Source organism: Carcharodon carcharias, chromosome 8 (genome assembly GCF_017639515.1).
Source record: "Carcharodon carcharias isolate sCarCar2 chromosome 8, sCarCar2.pri, whole genome shotgun sequence".
Taxonomy (NCBI): Eukaryota; Metazoa; Chordata; class Chondrichthyes; order Lamniformes; family Lamnidae; genus Carcharodon; species Carcharodon carcharias.
In genome coordinates this window covers 85576528-85604240 of record NC_054474.1, presented here as the reverse complement: position 1 = coordinate 85604240, position 27713 = coordinate 85576528, and the positions used below count along the sequence as shown (strand labels likewise).

General features: G+C 41.8%; 1 protein-coding gene across 2 annotated transcripts in view; it reads right to left on the bottom strand.

Annotated features, from left to right (window-relative positions):
• LOC121280945 (slit homolog 3 protein-like) overlaps positions 1-27713 on the bottom strand; it is a 738609-nt gene that overhangs the window by 682763 nt on the left and 28133 nt on the right. The window contains exons 2-3 of one of the 2 annotated variants that reach the window (XM_041193415.1): positions 14068-14139; positions 10778-10849 (exon numbers count right to left, since the gene is read on the bottom strand). In XM_041193415.1, the coding sequence (XP_041049349.1) occupies positions 10778-10849; positions 14068-14139 (144 nt within the window). Of the gene's footprint in view, positions 1-8116; positions 8249-10777; positions 10850-14067; positions 14140-27713 lie in introns of those variants that run through there. The other variant, XM_041193416.1, reaches the window with a different exon arrangement.

Genomic DNA, 27713 nt, shown 5'->3' with positions numbered 1-27713 from the left:
AAACCCTGGAAAATTTGAGATCCCCCTTTGCCTATCCAGATTGTCGGTGCGATTCAGATCAACTAACCCTACACAGGCCAAAGATGAAACCTAGATGTTTCCTAACCTGCAGGGCTCGGAATCCCACCATTTGATGCATTTATTCATTGAGGTCAATTTAAATTGCCACGGAAGAGAACAAATAGGGAATGTTTGTCAGATACAATAGGTAAAAGGAATATAAATTTCTTAAAGGGTTTTAATTGTCATGGTACAATATCTTGCACGACACAATACCATGCTTGAAAATAGAAAAAGGCAATGAGATCATCAAGTCATTAACTATGTCCAAAACTGCATTTTAGTTTCATGCCAAGGTTTTCACCTTTCCCAAGAGATGATTCTGTCAACATAAGTAAAAGTATTTGCAAAAACCATGGGCTGGGTTTTCAATAACCTGTGGGAGGAAAGTCGGATGTGGGCACTTTTTGAAAATAGTGTTCCCGGATGGCGTACCAGTCTTCTGATGCCTCCGGAATGCACTGCAATTTTCAAATGGAAAGCGGGGTGGGGGGTCCAGCAACCCTCCCGCCTCCAATTAACTGCCTGGTTAGCTCCTTGAAGAGCTTGTTAACGGGCCAGAAGGTGGTTTTCAAAGCTGTGGAATGGGATTCTGAGCCAACAGTCTGGGGCACATTAGTGCATAGCTGTTGAGGATGCAGTGTCTGCTGGTTTAAAGTTTTGAAAAGAGAAGTAAATTTGAACTGAGGTTCTCAAACAGTGGCCATCTCTTGAGCAGAGCAGCTCAAGAATGTGACTGATCATTTGGACACTTGTTTGGACCATAAGGCTCTGCTCTCCTGCCTGCTACATTCTGCAAGGTAACAGCAAGCCCAGTCAGTCATGGTTGCAGTCTGCCTTTGAGAATCACCCTCCAGAGCCAGTTCCTACCCCCCAATTTGCCTCTGTCCTAATTAGGGGCTTTGCATTTCAAAACTATATTGTGATCCTGGATTGAAAAGTGAACCCCATATGTTTCCGCTTTTTACTTATATCTTTTTCGCTAAAAGTAGAGAACAAAGAAAAACATAACTTATCCTTAAAACCTTGGAAAGAAATAATTAATCTTGCAAGGTTCAGTAACTTCCCCTCTCCCACCAGTTTATGTTGAACTGCAATGAGCAGGACTCCACTGTCCCAATGCACAAGTAAATAATGATTTTGTTAAAAGCCAGAATAGTACCATTTGCATTGTCTCTAAAGCCATTCAGTTATACACTGCACAATGTGCTACTTTTACAGTAACTAGAGTCCTTCACATATTCTCCTTTCTCTATGGTATAACTAATAAAACTGCATCTCAAAATTGTTCTCAATACACTAGTGTAAAAAGAACATTATTCTTCTGTTGGTCAATACAATCAAACCTGCAATTAAGTGTGCAGCTAACTTTCTAAAGGCTTTCGAGAACATAAACTGGATAGGTTATATTTTTCTTTGTTCTCTAGTTTTAGCAAAAAGGATGTAAATAAAAAGTAAGAAACACATGGTTTAGCACCTCCATGGTTATCAATGCACCTTAAATCATAGTCACCCTTGTCTCTAAGGATGAACAAGGCCATGTTCATCCATCTGGGTCTTGATAGGGTTCCAGTGGGTATGTAGGTGACTGCTAAAGCTGATTTATACCCAGAAGGTTCTGCTGCAAATAGGACAGGATAACGTAGAAGATTAAGTTTTGGGTGAGTTTCTGGCTCGGGATCTCCTTTCTTGGCGTTTTCTCTCTGTCTCTGACTGCTTTCGAAGAAGGCTGCACACTTTTTTAAAATTTGGTTTCACCAGGTGCAAAGCTCCTGGATGAGCTTCTCCCAGGACCCAAAGTCGATATCAAAACTCCTAAGTGAAGCTTCATAATGTCCTAGTGGCGGTTCCTTTAGCCGTCATGAGAGTGCACCCCAGATTTAAGCTCTTCTTGGAAGATTTGCTTTGATAAGCAGGTGTCAGGCATTGTGACTATATGATCAGCCCAACTCAGTTGTGACTGTCTAAATATGTGAATGCTCAACATGTCAGCTCAAGTGAGCACACCTTGTCCGATATTTAGTCCTGCCATCTGATCTTCTGAAACTTCCGAAGGCAGCCAAAGTGAAAGTGGTTGAGCTTCATGACACGATGCTGGTACACTCTTAAAGTCTCACATGCATCAAGTACACTGGGTGGGACTATTGCTCAATAGGCTTTCAGTTTGAATCATGGTAAATCGTGACTAGAAGTTAAGTGAGATGTATGCCACTCTCCTATCACACTAAGGTGGATAATAATATAATGCATCAGGCTGAAGGAGCTGTGCCAAATTTATTTGCAACTGAAGTAATATAATAGCCAAGCTTACACAAGAAATGAACATCTCTGACTGCTTAAAGTAATAAAAGGACAGAATTTGACGAAAGGTCATTAAACAGAATCCTTAAATTTGTTTCTCTCTCCACAGATGCTATCACACCTGTAGAGCATTTCCAAGATTTTCTGTTCTTGTTTCAGATTTCTATCATCCACAGTATTTGGCTTTTACAAAATCTTTACCATTCTTCTTCATAAATTCTTTGAAACTCCTGCATCTAATGGCAAATTATGTGGTATGATTCTTCACCGAGCTCCTTTTGGTTAATATTAGCAGTGTGATGACAAATAGAGGACTGAAGAACCTGACAGGTATCTGGATTATAAAAGGCTGACCCTTAAACCTTGACAAAATGCTCAGATTGAGAATGTTGCTTTCCTTCGCACATTCCCTGAAACTGGTTCTTTCATCTAATCATAACTAGAAATTATAACTTCATTTGCATGGTTGATCAGAGAATTAACATATAAATTACCTTTTGTAATTGGATTGATTCTGGATCAAATTTTACTGGTGTCTCTAGAAAATTGTCTCCCATCAGCCTTGACGATTTTCCAAGTAAGTCTTTGGACTCTATTTTGAGATTCCCACAATTTATACATAAAATAAACATCAATCTCATGGTGTAAAGTTTATTTTTCTCATAGCTTGGATCAGTTTATCGTCTCTTTTCAAAGTCTTAGAACACATCTAAGTCTTCTTTCCAGAAAAAAAACAAGTCTAGCTTTCTTAACCTTCCCTCAGAACTTATTTTTCTCACTTCCAAATGCATCTTGCTTCTGTATTGTCTCAAAATGAATAACACATGGTGTTGTCTCTTTGCTAAAATTTCTTTGCCCTGTGTTCATATATACGAACATTAGAATTAGAGAAATATGTCCCTGGCCCCTCAAGCCTGCTCCGTCATTCAATAAGATCATGGCTGATCTGATTGTGACATCCTGCCTCCCCCCAATACCTTTTCACCCCCTTGCTTATCAAGAATCTATCCACCTCTGCTTCAAAAATATTCGAAGTGTCTGCTTCCACCACTTTTTGAGGAGAGAGTTTTAAAGACTCACAACCCTCTGATGGAAAATAATTCTCATCTCTGTCTTAAATGGGCGACCCCTAATTTTTAAACAGGGACCATTAGTACTAGATTCTCCCACAAGAGGAAGCATCCTTTCCACATCTGCCCTGTCAAGACCCCTCAGGATCTTTTATGTTTCAATCAAGTTGCCTCTTACACTTATAAACTCCAGCGGGTACAAGTCTAGCCTGTCCAACTTTCCTCATAAGAAAATCTGCCCGTTCCAGGTATTAGTCTAATAAACCTTCTCTGAACTTCTTCCAATGCATTTACATCCTTCCTCAAATAAGGAGACATATACTGTATACAGTACTCCAGATGTGGTCTAACCAATGCCCTGTATAACACCATGAAACTGTGTGTGTCCTCGTTAAATCCCTCAAGGGATTGGAGTTCTAGTTTGACCACTGCTGCTATCACTCTATTGTCCACATGAAGCAACAATAAAGTTGGCGAGGTGGAAAAGACGCATTGTGTCAAGCAGCCCATACTTTTCTGTCTTCCTGTCTGATGGAAGCAAGAATTAGGCTGCAATGCAAGTATAACATTATCCTACCTTCTTAACTGACAATAAACTCCTTGCCATCCTCCCACTTACACAGTCTTGCAGTTACCCTCCCTCCTTGAATGCACTGGCTCATAATAAGGTAGAGGTGCACAGGTGGTAGCAGCTAAGTGTGCAAATCTAGACAATCAACATGTTATTTAAAAATAGGAGCTTTATGCCTGAGTCCGAATCTGTCTTCATCTCACATCCATCCTCATTACGCAGAGTGACGATCAGGAGAGGGAACTTCTCAATTGATTTCCCTCTTCTACCATTAGATGATTCTGAAACTGCTACAGGACTATCTCAGCTGAGATCAGCTAACTTAGCATCATCCAAGGGCAGAGGTTAAAACTTTCCTTATATATATGGATCAGTTTATTACCACACAATGCACTTTTTCAGAAAGCTTTCAGGGAAGCTGGCATTAATCTCATTTTAAATGTGCATAATATTACTTTCTACATTTGTTATGATCCTGTTAAGGACCATTAATGTTTAAAGAGAAATCTGAACATCCAGTGATTAAGTGACAGAGCTATGCTACTAGATTTTATGTTCTTAAACAAAATCAAACTTTATTGTATGAAAAAGAATTAAACATAGCAAGCATTATTAACTTAACACTATAGTTTATAAGTACAGATGATATGCACACAGTGTTTTGTTTCCCCCAAAGAATTCTCTTATATGTTACAAAATCTTGAAGTTAAATCTTCCTTCAGTAGGGACCAACCAAAAATATGCCACAGCCCTCTGAAATTCACTTTAATTCTCCTCAGTGTCCCAGCTATTCTCTGAGGTAATAATGTTGGTTTCAGACCTCATGACTGTGTATGTCTCAGTCCTTAGGGGAACATTTCTCAGAGGGCTTGACAGGGTAGATGTGGGAGAGTTTAGGACCAAAGGGCATAACATCAGAGCAAGGGCAGCACCCATTTAAAACAGAGATGAGGAGGAATTTCTTCTCCAAGAGGGAGTCAATCTGTGGAATTTTTTATCGCAGGGGGCTGTAGAGGCTCGGTCATTAGATATATTCAAGGCTGAGATAGACAGATTTTTAATCAGCAAGGGAATCAAAGTTTATGGGGAAAAGGCAGGAAAGTGGAGTTGAGGATTATCAGATCAGCCATGATCTCATTGAATGGCGGGGCAGACTCGATGAGCTGAATAGCCTACTTCTGCTCATACATCGTATGGTGATAGTTCCGGTGACCGTCTCAATGTTTCCGAGCTAACTCAGCTGATTGCTTCCTTTTCCACAAAGCTCTGGAGGGCCCCTGCAGATGTTAACTGTGGCTTCAAGCTAGGCAAATCTTCTAAATCATTTTTCCTCACGAAATCCAAACTGAGATTAAACCGCACCCGTATTACACACGGTAAGCGATAAAGTTAGTATTTTCTCTGATTAACTGCAGGCCTGATGAACTTTCATCTCCTTTCAGTGAGCTGCACACTGCATCAGGTCTAAGCTGCAACTATCAACTTTCAGAGCAAACATCCAGATAAATTAAACAAAAGAACTCCCATCTCCCCTTGCTTATCTCCATGACAAAGTGGCATGCTTTAGGATGTCCTCAAAACAGAAATACAAATGCTTTGTATGGAATTTTAACTGTGGCATGCCATTCCTGATAGAGGAACAGAAAGTGGGCACCACTTCCACTCTCTGCTTTTTCCCCACGTGATTACAATTAAAATTTAAAGTGCCGGCAGCATGCACTGGAAACATGTGATCATGCATCAGGGGAATCTTTTCAGTGATTAAATCTGCCATCAGCTGACATTGCAGCAGGTTTGGGCAGACTACAAAAGAGCTTCCTGGTCTAACAGGGAGGCTTTATCATGGCCGCAACTTTCATTTCCAACTCCATTGCCATGAACATAAGACTAATTGAGAGCACAATGATGACACGGGTGTTTTTTAAATTTAAATTGCACTTGTAAATGTTTCACATTATATTGGTTTCACTTGATTCATATGTGCTTAGTCAGGGAGCTAAATGTACTGGCACATCTCATGGTTGGCACGCATCGATGGCTACAGGGGAGTTAGGGACATTTCTTTATTGTGGACAAAACAATAATATGGTTTTGCATTAATTCAGTATTGAATGTTCATATTAGCATCCAGTGTTGTACTCACACTTTGTGGGGTATGGGTGAACTTGCAGGCTCAGCTGGCCCTCCCTTCTATGCATTGTAGAGGAGATTGTCAGAGATCACTCTCAGCAGAGATAATTGAAATGTTGTAGGTGAACTCAAAAGCTCTGTAAGGGGTCTGCCAGCCAAAACCCTGAGATAGACCCACATATGGACAGTACTGACACTGCATTTTTGGGCCCTCATTTTCTTATCTTGACTGACTGTTTCTATTATCCACTATCACATTCAAGACCCCAAGCCCTTCCTTCTTCCACTCCTCCATGTCCCTGACCCCACTCCAGTCCCCTCCCATACACCACCAAAAGTTATGTTTTAAAACATATATACTACACCCACACCAAGGTACGTGTGGATTCAATTCATAAGTCATTCATCTGTTTTAGGAAGTTATAAATAGACACCAGAAGCTGTATCACACAGTCCAGTAAAATAAAACAGAAAGGTAGGGCAGGAAATGATGAAAGTTCAGAATTGGAGGCACAAAAACACTGTGTGATCCAAAATGGAGAGGAAGAGTAGCAAACAGTCATGGGAGAGGGTGTTATGAATTATCCTGACTCAATGTCAATAGACATTGAGCCCTCCAGCAAAGCCACTGGATGGCAATCAGGTACTGGAATCTGGCTGATTTATTTGCTCCCTAATCCAGAGGCACCGATTATAATTCCCCAAGCTACCATTTGAGATGAGGATTGAACAAGGGGCCTTTGCGTTTTAACCTTGAATGGTCAGGCAGGGTCTGGCCAACAATCAGTACACTTAATTAAAATAAATCTGTCTTTTCCAAAAGGAACTTGGATTTTGAACATTTTCAATGTGAGGCCACAGCCGACACACAGCCACAAAGGTATTTCTTTTCACTTTTACCAGCTATCATGCCTATGCAGAACGTTCCAGCCCTAGCTCTATGTTACTGCCTGACTAATTCAGAATTTAACACAGCCAGGCAGGTCTGCTGCTCCAGCTGGCTCCTTGCAGCATACCAGAGGTTCAGCGTTGACAGTTTACACTTCCAGGCCAATCTGCTGAATGCTTCTTGTAAACAATGAGGATGAATGAATGAGTGCATGGGGTGGAGTCAGGAACTGTGAAATTCAGCCCCGCAGAGACGGAGAGAGAGTTACCATCATTAACTAAACAGAACCTCAGGGCCGCTCAGTAGGAAATGCATGCATGAGTATGCACTTTGCAAGTTTCCAACTAGCTTTGAACTGGGCTGTCCAGTTTTGGAGTGTGCAGCCAATTTTAATAAGTGAAAAAAATAACAAGGGTTAGTTTACTTTGCAACTGCTGCACTTTAAAGACAATATATGCATATGATTGGATCGATTGGGCATGTGCATTAGGCATTCTGTTTAATTCCCATCCCCACTAAAATGGACAAAAGATGGTACAAACATACCATCTTGAGCGACACACGTGTGTTCCAGCTCACAGCCTGACATCTGAAGTGCAAGGATGTTCATGGTTATGCCCACAAGGCCTGGTTAGCATGGATGGTCGTCATTTATGATGCTCAGTGATATTGACCACTTAAGCGGTGCTAACAAGGTGCATATCAAAATGCTGTATGCCCTATTGGACACACTGAACAAATCTGTGATTTAGTGATTACTGGGCACAGTTTGGTCAGCTATTGATTATGTACATTGTTCCTCAATTTCTGCTTTTTTTTGAAGTGGACTAAATTTCAAATCTTTCATTTTAAAAACATTAGCAAATGCCCTGTCACACTGTGATGTGTTATAACAACATGAGCTATGGACATATCATGAAGTGCACCCACTGCCGAGAATTTCTGCAGGGTGGGGGAAGCAGGAGGTGGGAGTTCCTGATTGGTCACAGAAACTTTTTTGGAAAACTCAGCCAAGTGCAGAAAGAAGATTTACACTGATCTTTTGTTGAAATCATAGCAGAAGATCATTGAAGACATTCCTGCTATAAAACTTACTTTGCCACTGTGGTATGGTCTATCCCTTGAATTTCCATGAATAATCACATACTGACTTTAGTTAGATCTCGCTTCACCTTTTTGTTAGATGGTGCTTATTCATCGATAACATTCTAATCTTCACAATTGTTTCTGTTTTACAAATGAGATATTTGAGTTAATATAATGGGTGTGTGACACATTTAAATGTGTTGCATACACAAGGTGCAAGTCATGTATATATAAAGATGTATCAGCTTTGAATCAAATGATTGAATACGCTTGACAGCCTATATGGCCTCTTCCTATTCTTGCATTACTTCTGCTGATATGTTATTACTCATGAGTTGTCCGCAGCATAGTCATAATTGTCTGGTACATTTACCTGGTACATGCCATTAATGCCACTGTTGAAGTACGTGTATGGACATGTGCTCTAAATAAGCAATTTCAGACAATTAAGCATCTTTTGAATTCCTGGAGTTATGAAGAGGTTAATTGCACTCGCAATAAATGTTTGTCTCCAAGTCAGGAAAATCCAACATTGGCTCTTTTTAAGGATTATTTTTGCAACTCTAGCAAACTGTGGTATTTTGGAGTGTGACATCTGAGTTGTAATATTTGAAGTGTGATGGAAATGTGATGAAAGGAACATTTTTATATCGAGAAGAAGAATTGGCTCTCCCATCATGTGGCTCATACTAATTTGAAAGGCATGGGCAATAATCTACTGGATCACTCACCCATTATAGACCCCATCCGATAGAATGAAAATCAGATGGGTTCTATAAACTATAATGAACGTTGATCTGAACAATCACTTCAAGGTGCCTTAAAGGACTAGAGGATTATACTTCATAACACTGAAGGAACTATTCTGCTGCTAAGTAATCTGCATATAACTTGGCTTGTCCTTTTAAGGAGACAAGATCTAATTATAATAAATAATCACAACTTGAGGAGAATCATAGGGTAATTGACTGCATTATAGAATTGTTTGAAATAATTTGAATGTTAAGTAAAGTCAATAAATGCAAAATAATTTAAATTATCGAGAGGAACTTTACAGCAATTTAGTAATTTCATAGCATTTGATTTATATACCATACCACATACCATAATTCAGTACATTTAAATCTAGGACTCACAGACAGGGGTATGTTAAAACATTTACTTAGTAAGTAGCATGTTTTGTTCTTATGCTGGATAGCATAGATTAGACTGTGCACAGTATGTTAACATGTACCAATAATACATCGTACACAATGGGCAGTACTTTACAATATAATTTAGATGATAATCTTGACTATTATCTACAGTATATTGTAATATTGCACATTTATATTCTCCAATATAAGCTAGAGCTGGTGAATTTTGCTATACATCTTCAGCTCCTCTGCTAATTTTAATATTTATTATCCTATTACCAATATCGCACCATGTCTGCCATTCATGCGATGTAGAAGGAAAGAAGCAGAATAATGAAATTGTGCATATTAAAGAATTAAGGGCAATAGATCCTCAATTATCCACTGCTATAATCCACACTTTCAATTATCTGTCAGAGTTTCAGTGGGAGGTGTGAGGCCAGTCAGAGTCCAAGCTTAGTTTTGCAACTGAGCGTTTTGAATTGATTTTTACAGGCTCTGCATTCTTGATCCCACGGGATAAGGAGTTGTTATCTGGATGTCCAGTACCTGATAGAATTTATTAACCTTGCACCTCTGATATCTGGTGTTAAGTCAAGAGACCAGTGGAAATTTGAACCTCAGATCTGGAAGACTGTGCAGACACAGATTGACAATACTTCTCTCCTCAAGAATTTTTAGAAAGGAAAACAATACCAAGAACTTGATTAAGTAATCTAAACAGAACAATCAGAAACTAAAAAAAGCTCAGTGTGTGTCAGTCTAAATATAGGGGACTCAATTATCTGCCAATTTGCATGGATCTATCAAGTGGAGGTCTGTTCCATTATGGCAGATAATTGAGGTTCCCCTGTTAAATTGACATTATGTATTAGAATTGATAACAAATGGCTGGGAGTGTTTCAATCGGTTACATTGGGTTATTGCCACATAATCTCCCACCAGTTCTCTATTGTCCTATATTTAATTTTGTGCAGCAGGATTGGGAGATACAGGCAACACTATTTATTCAGTCTGTAAAATTATTTATTCAGTCTATCACAAATATAATGACCTATTCTTGAAATAATCATAATCTTCACAATGCTGTCAGGGTCTCCACCAAACTTTTGAAAATGTGACTTTTCTAAAAAAAAGAATGCTTTCAAAAACTAAAACCATATAATCATACCTCACAGGAGGAGGCCATGTACTGAGGGGGAAATAGTCTAGAATCAGCGAGCAAACAAGGAGACTACTCAGTCCATCACACCTGTGCTGACCATTTGCAAGATTTACCAATTAGCCGCACTCCCCTGCCCTTTCACCATAGTCCTGCAATTTTTCCCTTTCAAATATTTATCCAATTCCCGCCGCAAGCTACAGACTTATAGCACTTTCTGATGGCACTTTCCATTTACAAGTAAAGAATGCTCTCAATGTAAGAAGCTGAAAAGTTTGATGTAACCCAGAGAACAGAGAGAGGAGAGAGGGATGTAAGCTGTGAAATATGTCATAAAAGTGATTCATCAGTGGGGTGCAAAAAGTAACTCACAGTCTTTCTAATTGCTTCAGATCCTGAAAGGCTCCTCTTTCAATAACATTGATCTGGTTCTCCTCAAGATGTCTGCAACAAAATAGATAAAATGGTCAGTTTTGGACCGTCTTTTTCTTTCTATTTTTGGCTCCAAAGTAGAGATAAAATGATTTTCTAATCAATGACACTGTGTAGTGACAATGCCTCTAATATAAAAGTCCAACCATGGACATTGCCATCAGAATCAGCATGCTCTAATCAAAAATGGCAGCAATATTTAGTCATGCTACAACTCTTCAAATTTAAAATTTTTTTTTTGATTTTCAACCTTTTCAATGAGTCTCAAAAGATTGTTCTGGCCGAACCTGTATTTCCATCCTCCAACAACCCAATTAACATCTTTGGTAATCAAAGAGCCATTTGCTTACAAGAGGATAAATTCCAGTGACACCAGATTTTTGCACGTGCAACTCTTGACAATATTTTGTTGAAAATAGTGAACTTGTGCTCTGAGAAAGTATTTTGTATTCTGGTGCAAATGGTACTGGACAGAGAAAGATTGTCCATTTTTTGCTCCTGGTATCAGCATCAAATATTGCCACGTCAGGGGCGACACAGACAAGGTGCTCCAAAAACTGCGCCTTAACTACATCTTGTAATACCACTGGTAAGCTAATGCAAATAGTGGGTCCAATGGCTACCAGGAGCTAGACCGAGACTAGAGTGTTGTTAACGTTCAGGATTTTATCAGATTTCAGTGTTATATTAATGCTTGTGATTCAAGGGCCAAGAGGAGAGAGAGATAAAGAAATTATGTCCTTCCCTTTCTTCTGTCTCTGCAACTATGTGTAATAAAACAATAGTGCAAAAGCAATAAACTGATACAGGCATTTGCTTCGCTGCCAGATTCATTCCAGGTGGGGTTAGTAAGGACAGGAGATATCCTATTAGTATGGACTGTATTCAACAACCAGAACTAAATGGACAGTATCGTAAACTATTGTACCATCCCATCCTCCCAGAGTAATGCCAAATGTCATGCAATAATTTTACTGCTCGTGTCAATGCCAGAAGGACAGTGTTGCCAGATCTCAGTTAAAGTGGTTAGAATTCTATTTACAATGGTGACCATCATTAACACACATATTTTTTAATTAAACTTTAAAACATTTTTTTAAACTCTGCACAATGTTCTCTTGACAGTTCTGTGCTCAAAGGCACTGCACAGAGGAGTGCTGAGCCATACAGACCACAAGATTACAGGTTTATATTCTGTCGTGTGCTGAGTTAGCTGATCTCAATAGATTTTAAGGGATATTGCTGCACTGAAGCAGGTAAAAGCTAATTTAGGAATATATTCTAGGAACAGTGCCATCTGATGTACAGGCAGAGCTGTTACCTGCACCTATTATGTCTATGTTGCAGTAACCATTATTGAGCTTCTGGGCAGAGCTACTGCCATAAGTGAAATTGTATATAAAATATTCTTGTTTAACTGATCTTTTTATGAGATATGGGGCACACCATTTGGCTCGTGTGTCCAGGATTAACAGAGCTTCTGTTCTAAATTTTTATTCACTGACCTCTGCTAAAAATTGTGGGTACGTGATTGTTGGGTAAGACTGAAACAACAACTCTTAACATATGAGGTCTCCACAGAATCCAGTCAAAAGAATTATGTTTAAAATTGGGGACAGGAAAATTGAAGGAAAAATTTGTGTTTAGCAATGTTTATTTGTTGTTTTGGATGTAAATCTAGGGCTACCAGTTCCATGACATCTTATACTGCATGGTTTCCTCTATTTCTGCTGTACACTTTAAACAGATTTTATGTTTGTAATGGCGGCATCTGTCAGCACACTGCTCTGTAAAATTGACAGCAACTTCTGTCATCCACATATGCACAGTTAAATGTGGAAATCAGAAATTGCTGTCAGTGATATGCTGCACCCCCGCAGTGTACTGTCGCATCCTTCATAGCCAAAATCAGCAAAGAAATCAATGATTTGACATGAATGACACTGTGCGCTATTCTTAGTATAAAGAGCATTGAAAATGTTAAGCCTTGTTGAATGAGGTGTTTTTAATGGGTTACTAACGAGGAGTTTTTAATTGGTTACTAAGTCATAATTACTTCTGAACAACCATGCTGGCCCTGAAAAAATAATTTTAGAAATCTGGGGTGTAATTCCCTCTATTCGTGATAAAAAAAACTCCATGCTTATTTTAAAATTATACAAAATATTTCTTTAAAGTTTGATTATATTTCATCTTCTGCTTTAATCCCATGTGTATGTCCCAAACTTTATTTCGCTTTCTGTAAAATAATTAAAAAATGAATGATAATTAGTGTTTTTTTCACTTCCTGGTTTGCTATCCATGAGAATCCTTCAGTATTACTGGCTGCTCAAATTGCTCAATGATTTACTTCTCCTGAACACCAGAAATTCCCTATAGCTGATGCCAGAATGAAATAAGGGAGATTATCACCACGGAGCTTGCTATATATTTGTGGGCAATTGCTTCAAGGTCAGTGGCAAGGGCTGTTCCTTGCTTGTCTTTGATCTCAAAATCTGAGCCAAACTAAATGCAAAGTGAAAAGCAGTGCAAAAATGTTGCAACTGTATTGCTACTTTGTAAGGTATTGTTCACAGTTTGTGTATACTCTGGAATGGATGCCTTTAATCCAAATGATTTCAGAAATACAGGCTGTGATTAATGAAAATTTTAGATAGCTTATTGAATGTGATTCCCAAAGATTGTAGTGTATTAAATAATATTAATTCAGCAAGTAAACTGATAGTTGGCTTGATGAAATAATGATATTCGTGTGGCATGCTTGGAGGATCAGCTGGTTTGGACAGCCAATCAATTAGAATGTCCTGAAAAACTGTACTGGATAAAATACACTATTCTCCCAGGAGTCACAGCACATTGCTTGCAAGTTGCTATGTTTCCTTTGCATGAAAGGCAGAAGCACTGTTAGTGCATTTCTGGTGAGAGTAGATGGTACAGTAGGTTACCATGCCATTCATGCATGGGACCTTGGCTCCTATCCAGACCAAACAGAAGATGAAAAGGCCTCTGCTTGATGACTGACGAAGACACTGGGTGATATAAGTTTCAGCTGTTCTTAGCACAGCTCTTGGAAGCACCATTGGTTTACGACATAAATCTCTGGCCTCATAATTCATAATAGCGCAAAGAATGCAGGAGGAAAAAAAAGACAGAATTAAAAGCAGCCTTTAGTTTTATGGCCATTTCCAAATTAACGGGAGGGGCTCAATCATGAGCTGGATTTTACTTACAAAACTCGAAGATTCTTCAGCGCAACAAAGTCGGTCTTGGAAATCCGTGTGATGTTGTTCTTGTCCAGATCACTGAAAAAAATAAGACAGGTTGATAAGAAACAGGGGATGTTTTCATAAAGGGCCACATGCATTGACGTGAATAAGTGTTCCCAAACAAAGGAAGGTTCACCACATACAGATAAATTGCATCAAAATGAAACATTGAGCCATGATAAATATGCCATGTACCTCTCCTCCCTTTGCCAAACAGCAGAAGTTTGCCAGACATGGACATAGAGTTTTTCCCCTTAAGTAGTCTACCTCCTAGGAACAACACAAACTACTACTGCCTCTGGACCTGTATAATTTACCTCAACCAAATTCAATGTCATCGTAAAAAAAAAGGGATGAAATTGGTCTATGCCAGCAGCAGAAAACGGGCATGCAATGAATCAGCAGTCAGTTTTTTCACCACACCCAATCTTTCCAAAGAACTGCACAGAACAATTGTTCTGTCCCTTTTTGGAAACTCATTTCTTTGTCTCACTGCTGCATGTTTTTGGTTGAAATGACAAAATTTGGCAATATTTTCTACATCAATGGAAAATAAAAAAAACTGGCACGATGAAAAATTGGCTGCCAGTTCACCATGAATCCATTTCACGTGCTGGCGTTAACCAATTTCATCCTCCAGTGTTTAACTGGCTACATGTTACAAAGAACAAACATCTGCCGAACGTGCTTACAACAGTATGATCAATCCTGATGCTTGGTTGATGTCCATACAGCCCTCAAACTTTGCTCTCAGGTTATGAATTGCACAACTGAATTTCTGCCTGGCAACTCACTGCCAGCCATCTATTATCCTGTAACAAACGGTACTAATGTGGGGAGTGTGGATTCAGCCTGGAATGAAGAGGGTCAAAACAGATATAAAAACAAAAAACTGCGGATGCTGGAAATCCAAAACAAAAACAGAATTACCTGGAAAAACTCAGCAGGTCTGGCAGCATCGGCGGAGAAGAAAAGAGTTGACGTTTCGAGTCTCGAAATGTCAACTCTTTTCTTCTCCGCCGATGCTGCCAGACCTGCTGAGTTTTTCCAGGTAATTCTGTTTTTGTGATGAAGAGGGTCAAGTTGATTAAACTGTGTAGCTGTTGCTCTGTGATTTTATAGATCCCCTATTGTGTAGCTTCTTTGTGTTTGCATTCATGATTCCCAAAGGGACAAACGGTCTTTCTCTTTTTCATTTCTCCGCCCTACTCCCCACCCCATTGCAGAAAGGATGCTGATGCCTCACCACCTTGTCAAGGTTAGGATTGGGAACACAACATTTAAGAAAGCATCCATCACCCTCAAAGGAGGAGGATTTTTTTGGTGACAGACTTGGTTGATTGGTAGCAGTCAGTCTCGCCTCTGAATCAGAAGGCTATGGATCCAAGTCCAACCTGGAGAAATTATTTAAGATGACACTTCAGCACGTTATACCATTCAACGTACTGTCTTTCAGATGAAATGTTAAACCATGGTCCCATCTGTCCTTTCGGATGGATGTAAAAAATCCCATGCCACTATTCGAGGAAGAGCTGGGAGTTTTCCCTGCCCACCTGGGCAATATTTTTCCCTCAGAAAATATCACTGAAATAATCTGGTCATTATCACATTGCTGTTTATGGGATCTTGCTGTGCACAGCTCGGCTGCTGGGCTTCCTATACTACAACAGTAACTTCAAAATAAATTAATTGACCACAAAATGTTTTGGTGCGAAAGACATGATTGACATTTTAGAAATGCAAGTTCATTTTGCCTTGCTGTTTTCTTCTAAATAGACAAAATTTTCTGTTATAACATGCATTCTGTGCACCTTGCAGTGCTGTTTAGGGAATCGGTTGAATGGATTCCAAGGTACTGCTTCATACGGCCAAACCCCCAACCCCACCACTGTCCAAGCAACTCCTAAGCTCAAGAATGTTTAAACAGATGGGCAGGCAGCACTTTGAAACTTTAGCCAAGCAGAAAGCGTTTGAAATCTGGCATTCCTGATTAACCGCGGTGATCAGTTTAATTACATGAATTGCTCCTTCTACTGAGCACAGGTCAGTTCTTTCTTGGGTAAACCCACTCAATGCACTACAAAGGATCCTTAAATGTTCTCAGAAAAATGCATTTCTAATTCGCCATCGATTTGATTCCTCAGGATGGTGAGCCAAGTTGCCTCTGCACTTCAATCCGATGGTTCGCACCTCAAGTATTTATTATGTCTCATTAGACCACATGCACGATCTCCTAGTAACATGTTCTTGCTATTAACATATCTTCCAGGCTGTTCTTTCTGATATCTACAGGCCAAGAAAGGTAAATGGACATGATCAGGCTAGATAAAAGCGAAATACTGTGGATGCTGAAAATCTGAAAGAAAAACAAAAACAAAAATAGCTGGAAAAACTCAGCAGGTCTGACAGCATCTGTGGAGAGGAAGACAGAGTTAACATTTCGAGTCCATATGACTCTTCATCAGAACTAAAGATAAATAGAAATGAGGTGAAATATAAGCTGTTTAAGGGGGGAAGGACAAGTAGAGCTCGATAGAGGGCCAGTGGTAGGTGGAGGCAAAGAAGAGATTGCCAAAGATGTCATAGACAAAAGAACAAAGGGGTGTTGATGGTGGTGATATTAGCTAAAGGATGTACTAATGGCCACGGTAAGGGTAGAAAGTAGGACGAGCAAGTGACAGATAGCCCTAGTGGGGGTGGGGTAGGGGGAAGGGATCAAAATAGGCTAAAAGGTGGAGATAAAACAATGGATAGAAATCAATTAAAAATAATAATAGAAATAGGTGGGAAAAGAAAAATATATTAAAAAAATATATAACTTATTAGAACAAAGGGGGATTGGAAAGGGAGTGGGGATGGAGGAGAGAGTTCATGATCTGAAGTTGTTGAACTCAGTATTAAGCCCAGAAGGCTGTAAAGTGCCTAGTCGGAAGATGAGGTGCTGCTCCTCCAGTTTGCGTTGAGCTTCACTGGAACAATGCAGCAGGCCAAGGACGGACATGTGGGCATGAGAGCAGGGTGGAGTGTTGAAATGGCAAATGACAGGGAGGTCTGGGTCATGCTTGAGGACAGACCGAAGGTGTTCTGCAAAGTGGTCACCCAGTCTGCGTTTGGTATCTCCAATGTAGAGAAGACCGCATTTGGGGCAGCGAATGCAGTAGACTAAATTGAGGGAAGTGCAAGTGAAAAGCTGCTTCACTTGAAAGGAGTGTTTGGGCCTTTGGACAGTGAGGAGAGGGGAAGTAAAGGGGCAGGTGTTGCACCTTCTGCGGTTGTATGGGAAGGTGCCGTGGGAGGGGGTTGAGGTGTAGGGGGTGATGGAGGAGTGGACCAGGGTGTCCCGGAGGGAACGGTCCCTGCGGAATTCCACCGAGTGGCGGGGGGGGGTGGTGGGGGTGGTGAAGGGAAGATGTGTTTGGTGGTGGCATAATGCTGGAGTTGGCAGAAATGGCAGAGGATGATCCTTTGAATACGGAGGCTGGAGGGGTGATAAGTGAGGACAAGGGAGACCTTATCATGGTCCTGGGAGGGAGAGGAACGTGTGAGGGTGGATGCACGGGAGATGGGCTGGACACGGTTGAGGGCCCTGTCAACGACCGTGGGTGGAAAACCTTGGTTAAGGAAGAAGGAAGATATATCAGAAGAACTGTTTTGGAAAATGGCATCATCAGAACAGATGTGACAGAGGTGAAGGAACTGAGAGAATGGGATGGAGTCCTTACAGGAAGCGGGGTGTGAGGAGCTGTAGTCGAGGTAGTTGTGGGAGTCGGTAGGCTTGTAATGGATATTGGTGGACAGTCTGTCACCAGAAATTGAGACAGAGAGGTCAAGGAAGGGAAGGGAAGTGTCAATGATGGACCATGTGAAAATGATGGAGGGGTGGAAATTGGAAGCAAAATTAATACGTTTTTCCAGGTCCAGGTGAGAGCATAAAGCGGAGCAGTTATCGGAGAAAAAGTTGTGGGAGGGGGCCTGAGTAGGACTGGAACAAGGAATGTTCCACATACTGGGACATAACTGGGGCCCTTGCGGGTACCCATAGCCACACCTTTCATTTGGAGGAAATGAGATGAGTTTAAGGAGAAAATGTTCAGTGAGAGAACAAGTTCAGCCAGACGGAGGAGAATGGTGGTGGATGGGATTGTGCGGGACTCTGTTCAAGGAAGAAGCAGAGAGCCCTCAGACCATCCTGGTGGGGATGGAGGTGTAGAGGGATTGGACGTCCATGGTGAAGAGGAGGTGGTTGGGGCCAGGGAACTGGAAATCGTTGATATGATGCAGGGTGTCAGAGGAATCACAGATATAGGTGGGAAGAGACTGGATAAGGGGAAAGAGAAAGGAGTCAAGATAGCAAGAAATGAGTTCTGTGGGGCAGGAACAGGCTGACATGGTTGGTCTGCCAGGACAGTTCTGTTTGTGGATTTTGAGTAGGAGGTAGAAGGGGGCCATCCAAGGTTGGGAGACTATGAAGTTGGAAGCTGTGGAGGGAAGATCTCCAGAGGAGATGACGTCAGTGACAGTCCTGGAAACAATGGCTTGATATTCAGTGATGATCAGGCTAGAGTTATCCTGAATTAATGTCAGCTACAGCAGTAAAGCACTATGGTTAAAGAACTCAAAGCAGCCAAGATCTGAGAAGATTGAGGTTTTATTTGTATTTTGTAGCTCAAATTGTGGCCTACAGATCTTTTTCCAAAATGAACCATTGAGGTAGCTTCCCTTTGCAGAATCCATTCTACACTTGACCCGGGGACACATAATACTGTTACTAACAGTGAAAGTAGAATATCATTCCCTTCCCTTGCACAACTCAGTAATGAACGCATAAAAAAAAACTCAGCTTAAAAGAATTATGTTATCATGATTTTCCCCTCCTTTTGAAAACTCTTTAAATCACTGCTATCTTTTGTTGTTGCCATGAAAAGTTTCCCATTCCAATCCAGTGCTATGAACTAGGTTAAACATACATGGAGACACTGGTTGTGAAACCATCATTGTCAAGACTTGTCCTAAAGTTCTACGACAAATGAAAATGCCTTTAGCAAATGAACAACAGATGACCTGACAAAACCTCAGAAACAATGAAAGCTCAGAAAAAAAAGGAAAATTATAGGTTAGCAGTCAACAAAGAGCCAATCCTTTTGCTTCAAGGCTACACTTGGGTAAAGATCCACAAAATCTGTTTACTCCTAGTTTCTCACATAGAGAATCCAATATTAATAAGTTCACTGCAAGGCATGATGCTTAGGCATAGACGAAACGGTTCAATTTCTACTCAATACTGAGCTAGCAGCTCTCTGCCAGAGCAATATGGCAGAGACATTAGAATTATCAGCGTTCCCTAGTTGGGAGGGGAAGCAAAATGAATTGGCTTAAGTTTTCTTTTTCTGCTCACTGCCCAGCAACCTCTGCTTTAAACATCTAAAGGGAGAGAAACACGAATGTGACTGAAGTGTCCCTGCATTGAAAGGGTTGACCAATGCTCAAAGCCCTGGCTCACACACAAAATAGAAACTTGGGAAAGATATCTTAATTTGCTGAGGGGAGAAACTGCTGTCCCCACCCTGGCTAGAATTGCAAGCTTAAAAAGAGATGGGGTAAGGGACTCAATATGTGTGGCAAGCCAAGAGACAGGGAAAAAAGAGTAAGCCTATTAGCTGAATTATGTTCAATCATTTGCAATTTTTAAAAAAAAATAATGGAAATTGAAAATGTTAATCCAGTCTTGTGTCTGTCACCCTATAATTTCATTTAAAGAGGCTCTCCACCCTGTTTCAACAGACCATAATAATCATCATCATCATTTCAGTGGTTAGACCATAAGCATAATCCTTTGCCAATTTCTCTGAACTGTGCAGTGCTATGTTATGGAGTTAATCATTATTTTAAGGACTCAAGCTTTGTCTCTCTTATCCTAATTGTTTTCTTCCCTGTCAAGAACACTTTGTGTCCCCAAAGTCTGATTTTTCTGGCTCAGAGATTTAGACTAAGAACCACCCTAGATTCCACCTCTTTTAACTCTTTTTAAAGCTTCTTGGTATTCCTCCAACTACAATGAAAAGTCTCAGATGCATTCCAAAGCGTGGCTTCACTGGTAACATTAAAAACACAATTTGCATTTAAGAAATGCCTTTAATATTGAAATATGTCCTAAAGTGCTTCGTTGAGGCTGAATCAGATTTTAAACATGGATATTGAGTCCAAAAAAAAAGGATAATGTTAAGAGGAGTGATAAAAAGTTAGGTCAAAGAGATGGAAATTTAGAGGAAATGGAGAGGTAGAGAGGATTAGGCAGAGGATTCCAGAGCATGAGGCTTAGACAGCCGAAGGCAGTGCCAAAAATGGTTATTGAGGAGGGTTAGTTTTGGGGGAACAGTGAATTATTGGAGGATTATAGGGCTCAAGAAGGTTAGAGTGATAGGACAAGACCATTACAGGTTTTAAACACAGGATGATAATTTTAAATTGTTAGAGTTAGGGAGCCAGGAATCTTGTGGATCAGCAAGAACAGGGCTGCATATGAACATACGAAATAGGAGAAGTAGGCCATTTGGCCCCTTGAGCCTGCTCTGCCATTCAGTAAGATATTGGCTAATCTGTTGTGTTTCAAGTTCTACATTCCCACCTACCCCCAATAACCTTCAATTTCCTTACCTAGCAAAAATCTATCTACCTCTGCCTTAAAAACATTCAGTAACCACACTTCCAGTGCTTTCTGAGGCAGAGTTCCAATTGCACAACCCTCAGAGAGAAAAAAAATTCTCCTCATCTCTGTCTCTAATTTTAAAACAATGCTCCTTAGTTCTGGACTCACCCACAAGAGGAAACATCCTTTCCACATCCACCTTGTCAAGACTATTCAGGATCTTATATACTTCAGTTAAGTATGAGTGAACAGGCTTTGTTATGGGACAGGTTATGGGCAGCAGAGTTTTGGATAAGTTGAAGCTTACAAAGCATTGAGGATGGGAGACCTACTGGCAGAGCATTGGAATAGTTGGGCTTGGAAATAGCAATGACATTGATTAAAGTTTCAGCAGTTGACGGGCAGATGCAATGGTGGACAATCTTACGGAGCAGCTAGCTCAGTATTAATGGCGTATTTATTCATCTAAATCCGAACTTCCAGCTAGAAATCTTGTTTCTAACTAAATACTTGACAGATCTCTGTGCCTTGTCCAAAGAGCTATTGTTCACATGTGAGCCTTCGAGGGCTGTTCAATGATTGGAGGTATTCACAAGCTTGAAAGCATAAATTGCGGGACAGAAACACTCAATGTGCTTCACGAGGTCAAATCCCAATCATTTTAAAACATTAGGAAGACAAAAACCATCATCTCTATGCCCCAGCCCAGCCACTTCCCACCCATGTCTCTGATCTCTCGCCCTCCCCAGCCACTGCCACAGGCTGAGCCAGGCTTTTTTATTAGCAGACTATTTAACCCCAAATTTATCTTCCATCCCAAATTCTCTATAAGACAAAGACAGCCTGCTTGTCACCTCCAGATTAATTCAATTACTCCAGTGCTTTCCTGGCCAGCCTCCCCAGCCTCTTTATTCAGTAACTACAACTCATTCAAAACTCTGCTGCTCACAATCCATACCTTATCCATACCAAGTCCCATTCACCCATCACTCCCAATTTACACTGGCTTCTGAGATGCTAACCTTTGATATTTAGAATTGTTATATTTGTGTTTAAATGACTCCATGCCTTGTTACAGAAACGTCTTAAAGTACTGTTGCAAGGCATTTTGCTCAGTTTGTAAACAGGCCTATTGCAACCGTCATGAAAAATGTGAACAAATAACCATTACCGCCGTCCCAGATGCTTCCACAGCCCCCAAAGTAACATGTGAAGAAACCATACAATTTGGCAGTGGTTTTGATATGTTTTCAGACATGATGCCTGGCTGTATTAACACTCTTGACTCACTTTAAAAACCAGCCCTTTCAGTAAGATTAGGGCCAGCTTAAAAGGGCCTTTTTATTATTTTTTCTGGCTTTCCTTCCAATTTAGTTACTACAAAGTATTTCAATGTAGTTATAGCACAGAAACAGATAATTCGATCCAACAGATCCACACCAGTATTTATGCTGCATGTCAGCCTCCTCCTGTTGTGTTTTTCTTCTCCTTGAGCTTACTTAGTGGATAAACACGAAGGTACAAAGCATGTCTACAGGACTGCTTGATACAGAAATACATAGATTAATTTATTAAGGATTTGAGAAGATGGAAGCAATATTACATAGATGGAGAACTTGTACACATCTCAGTTGGTAACTTCCTCAGAACAAGCTGAGTCTAAATCACATGATACATTACATCAATTTCTCTTTAGCGATGTAAACAGAAATCATAACCACACCTACTTAAAGGTGTACTGCAACATACCCTTTTTGCCCCGCCCAAAAATACCTCCCCCTTATAAATAACCATAACTATTTACAATGCATGGATAATGCTTATTTACACATTACAGAGCTACGAGTTAAGAAACTCATAGACCTATAAGTTCCTGAAGCATAGTGATGGTCTGCTTTTGGTCCTGGCTTAGCAACTGTAATGTTACCTTGAGGCTGTTGAAATTGCTCACAGTGGTCTGTGGGAGTGTCAGACTTTAATGGTGCACTGGATTTTGCTACGGATCTTGTCCTGGATGCAATGAAGTTACAAAGTGGTTAATGATTGGGTAATTCCCTGATTTGTCCTCTGTTCCATCTCACAGTCGCCCTTTGCGTGTGATGACCTCAATTCATTCATTTATTAAGGATTTGAAAAGTTGGTAACCGTTGCAGAACTTGTACACATGTCTGAATCAGTAACTTCCTCAGAACAAACTGAGTCTAAATTACGTGGTACATTGCATCACTTCCTCTCTAGTGATGTATACAGAAAACATAACCACATCCACTTAAAGGTGTACCAAACACCTCTTCATTCAACCACATCAACATATCCTTCTATTCTTTTATCCCTCATGTGCTTATCTAATTTCCTCTTAAATGCTCTTTACCTCAACTACTGTTGTGAAAGCAAGTTCCATATTGTCATCATTCTTTGAATAAAGGTGTTTCCCCTGAAATCCCTCTGGGCTTATTTGTGAATATTTTATACTTATGGCCCCTAGTTCTGGTCTCCGTCATGTGTGGAAACATCACTATGTTTTTCCTATCAAACTCTTTCATAATCTGGAAACTTCCATTAGATTACCCTTCAGTCTTCTCCTTTCTGGATAAAAGAGCCCCAGCCTGTTCAATCTTTCCTGAAAAGTATAAACTCCCAGATCTGGTATCATTCTAGTAATTATTTTGGACCTTTTCCATTGCCTCTATAGTCTTTATATAGAATCACAGAATTGTTACGATGCAGAAGGAGGCCATTCAGCCCATCGTGTCTGCACTGGCTCTCCAAATGAGCACCATGCTTTAGTGCCATTCATCTGCTTTTTACCCGTACCCTTGCACATTATTTGAGTCAAAACAAATAATCCTCTATTGGCCTCTTGAATGCCTTGATTGAACCTGCCTCCACCACACGCCCAGGCTGTGCATTTTAGACTCAAACCACTCGCTATATGAAAAAGTTTATCTCACATTACATTTGCTTCTTGTACAAATCATTTTAAGTCTGTGCCCTCTCGTTCTCGAACCCTTGACGAGCGGGAACAGTCTTTCCCTATCTACTCTATCCAGCCCACTCATGATTTTGAACACCTGTTTCAAGTTTCCTCTTAGCCTTTTCCTGTCCAAGGAGAACAGTTCCAATTATATATACATAATATATATTATTCATATATAATATGGAGTACAGAACTCTTCACAATACTCCAGCTGTAGTCTAACTAATGTTCCATACAAGGTTAATGTAACTTCCCTGTTTTTCACTCCAATTCCTCTAGAATCGAACCCCAGTGATTTGTTAGTGGTTTTACAGCCTTATTAACTTACGCTGCTATTTTAATGACCCCCATATTCCTCTGCTCCTGTACCTCATTTGGACACTTATTTTCCAAAGACTATTCTTGATCTTCCTACCAAAATGTATTACCTCACAGATACACATGTTAATGTTCATTTGACAATTACACACCCATTCTGAAGTTTGACATCTTACTGTATTTTGACACTGTCTCCCTGTATTAATTACACCCCCCAATTTGATGTCATCAAATTTTTATATTGAATTTCTATGCATCCAAATTGTAAATGTGAACAACAGTGGTCCAGCACCGATTCCTGTGGAACACCCCTTACTATCCTTTGCCAATCTGAACAACTACCTTTAACGCATTGGACTGGATTTTACAGGGTACCATGGTCCTTGCTCCCTGGATAATAGGTCAAGGGGAAATCCACCCACTATCCCAACAGTTGCTGCACAGTAGTTTAACACTAGGAACAGCATTAATTGCTTTAAGGTAAGAATTCTGGCCCTTCCTCAGGAGGAAGTGTTGCGTTAGAGTGCTGCTGACCCACCAGATTGGCTGACAGCTCTGTAGTCTCAGCAGCACCACTGCAGACATTACAATCAGTCCCCAAAGCGGAAGAGGACGAGAAGGGGAAGGGGGTAAGTGGGGGGTGGAAAGGAGTTGAGTGGGGTGGGAGGGGAATGGGTTGAGTGGGGTGTGAGGGGAAGAGGATGAGTGGGGTGGGAGGGGTGGGGAGGAGGGGGAGGGGATGATTGGTGGGAGATGATGAGTGGGGGAGGGGATGAGTGGGGGGAGGGGGAGGACATGAGTGGGGGTGGGGAGGTAGTGGGAGAGCAGGAATGGGACTGGGGTTGGTGTGTAGGGGGTGGGGAGGACATGAGTGTTAGGAGGGGATGAGTGGGGGTAGGGTATGAGTGGGAGGTGGGGAGGGCATGTGTGGGGTTGGGAAGTTATGTGTGGGGGCGAGGGAGAGAAGAAGAGTGGAAGAGGGAGGGGATGAGTGGGGTGAGAATGAGGGGAGGGGAGGGGATGAGTGGGGGGAGAGGATGAGTGGGGGGAGAGGATGAGTGGGGGAGAGGATGAGTGGGGAAGACGGAGGGTATGAGTGGTGGGGAGGGGGAGGAAATGAGTGGGTGGGGAGGGGGAGGGGATGAGTGAGACAGAGGGGATGAGTGGGGGGAGGAGAGGGGATGAGCGGGCAGGGAATGTGTGAGGGGAGAGGAGGGGGATGAGTGGGGTGGGAATGAGTGGGTGGGAGCAGGGAATGAGTGGGTGCGGGTGGGGGAAGGGATCGGTGGGGTGGGGGTGGGGATAAGTGGTAGGAGGGGATGAGTGAGGAGGAGGGGGAGAGGTTGAGTGGGGGAAGGGGAAGGACATGAGTGGGGGTGGACGGAGAGGGAGGGCAGGAGTAGGGGTGGGGGAGGACATGCGTGGGGGGAGGGGGAGGGGATAGGGATGGGGAGGGGTTGAGGGAGGTGATGGGGAGGATGATGGGATGAATGGGGGTGAAGGGATGAGTGGGGGCAACGGGGACCGGATGTGGGGGAGGGGGACGGGTTGTAGGTGGAGGTGGTTGGGAGGAGGAGTGAGTGTGGAGGGAGTGAGAGGGGGAATGTTTGTGGGTGGAGGGAGACAGGGTGTGGGGAGAGGGTTGCGGGAGGGAGTGGTGTTGGGGTATGGCGGGCAGACGGGGGGGTTTGGAAGGTGTGGGGGGCTTGGAGTGGGGCCGGCACGGGGGGGGTTGGAGCACTGCAGGCAGGGGATTGGAGTGGGGCGCGAGTGGGTGGGTGTGAGTGGGGGGGGTGGGGGTTGCAAGTTGGGGGTGGATGGGGGGGTGCATGAGGCATGTATAGGTGGGGTAGAGGGAGCGAGTTGGGTGGGGAGGTGGGGGATGTGAATGGGGTGAGGCGGGGAGCGCAAGTGATTGAGCTTGAGTAGGGAGAGCTGGGGGGGTGCGAGTGGTGGAGGCAGGTGTGTGAGTGGGGTGGGGCGTGGTTATGAGTGGGCAGGGCAGGGGGTGGGAGTATGTGAGTTGTTGGGGGTGAGTGGGTCTGGGACTCTTTTCACAAGGTGGGGGAATGGGGTGGCTTTGGGGGGTGGTACCTCTGATGGATCGAGGGAGCCCCCAAAAGAGGTCCTCCACCTTGCCCAGCATGTCTGCCCCCCACCCCTCCACTCACCCAACCCCCATAAAATTTCAGACAGGTCGAGGGCTGAAATACGCCCACTGGATTTTCGGTGCCCCGTGCCCCATGCCCCTCTCTTCAATCCCACTGGCGGGGTGAGTGTAAATTCCAACCTATTCTCTTCGTTTTATGGCCAGTTTGCCATCCATTCTGCTACTTACCCCAAATCCACATGTTCAACAATGCATTATGTGGTACCTGTTATATTAATTGCTACTTTAATGTGAGACTGATGTAGCAGTCTCAGGATTGTAAACAATAAACAATGAACACTAGCTTAACTTTAACTGGAATGCATATACACACCACAAGTACAGGAACACATTTGGACAGGTCTTGCTCTGTCATGCCATCACTCCCTTTGGTGGCTCTTCACTTGCAGTCTCTTAAAGTGCATTACATTACCCTTATCTCCATTTTCTGTTACTTCATCAAACAATTCAACGTGTCAAGCATGGCTTTAACTTTTGGAATCCATACTGATTAATCTTTACTATATTTCCAGCTTCTAAATGTTTTCGTGTTGCATCTTTGATTATGCATTGTTGGTTTATGTCTTATTTCACATATCTGCTTGACATAAAATATGAAAATTAACTCTTTCATGCCCTTCCAGGTTCCACAAAAATGCTTCTGAAAACTCAGCTGGGCAGTATGCTGCAGCAGTTCCTTTAAAGATCATTGATTAGTCCACCCCATGACTCATACCAATGGGTGGAAAATGGGTATTGCATTCTTTACGCTTTGGTAACTGCAAGCTGTGCCAGGGTCTTACTTATGCAATAAGACCTTCTGATTTGCATACGACAATGAGGTGCCTGCCTGATACAGTGCAGTTGTTTTGACCACACATTTCCAGGGCTGGCCATCACCAACAGCTCCATTGTCACATTTTAACAAAGGGTTTGACTCGCTCATATCACAGCCACAGGGCCACAACATGCTTCAAATTTTAAGGAGGTGGATTTCCACAGTTCCTCACTTGAATACCGTAACCCTAGCAAAAGAACTGGAGAATCCTGGGGAAACACCACAAATGCTGTTGCTTTCCAGCGTTTCTACAATGCATCCACCAAGATTATGGTGGAGGAGCAGGAGAAAATTCAGGTAAATCACCCTTTCATATTTTCCCCTCAGTTGCCTCCTCTAGACATTAAATCTTTTATTGGGGTAAAATCCCACAGCTGCTGGTCAGCCTCCAATACTTTGCTCAGTTGGCCAACATTCATGTGACAGCCAATGCTGACAAGCTTTTGAACCAGAGAGGGCATCACAGTTCCAGCTGATCCTGACCTTAACAGTTAATACATATTGGCCAGAATATTACGCCTGTTGGATGGGCACGCGTCCGATCTGAACGAGCATAAAATGACGTGCGATGACGTCGGGTGAGCATCCCGATATTTCGGTCGGCTGGTGTGCACAGGAGTTGGAGGTGCGCCCGCCAACAACTAAAAGGCCTATTAAGGCCACTAAAGTCATAATTGAGAGA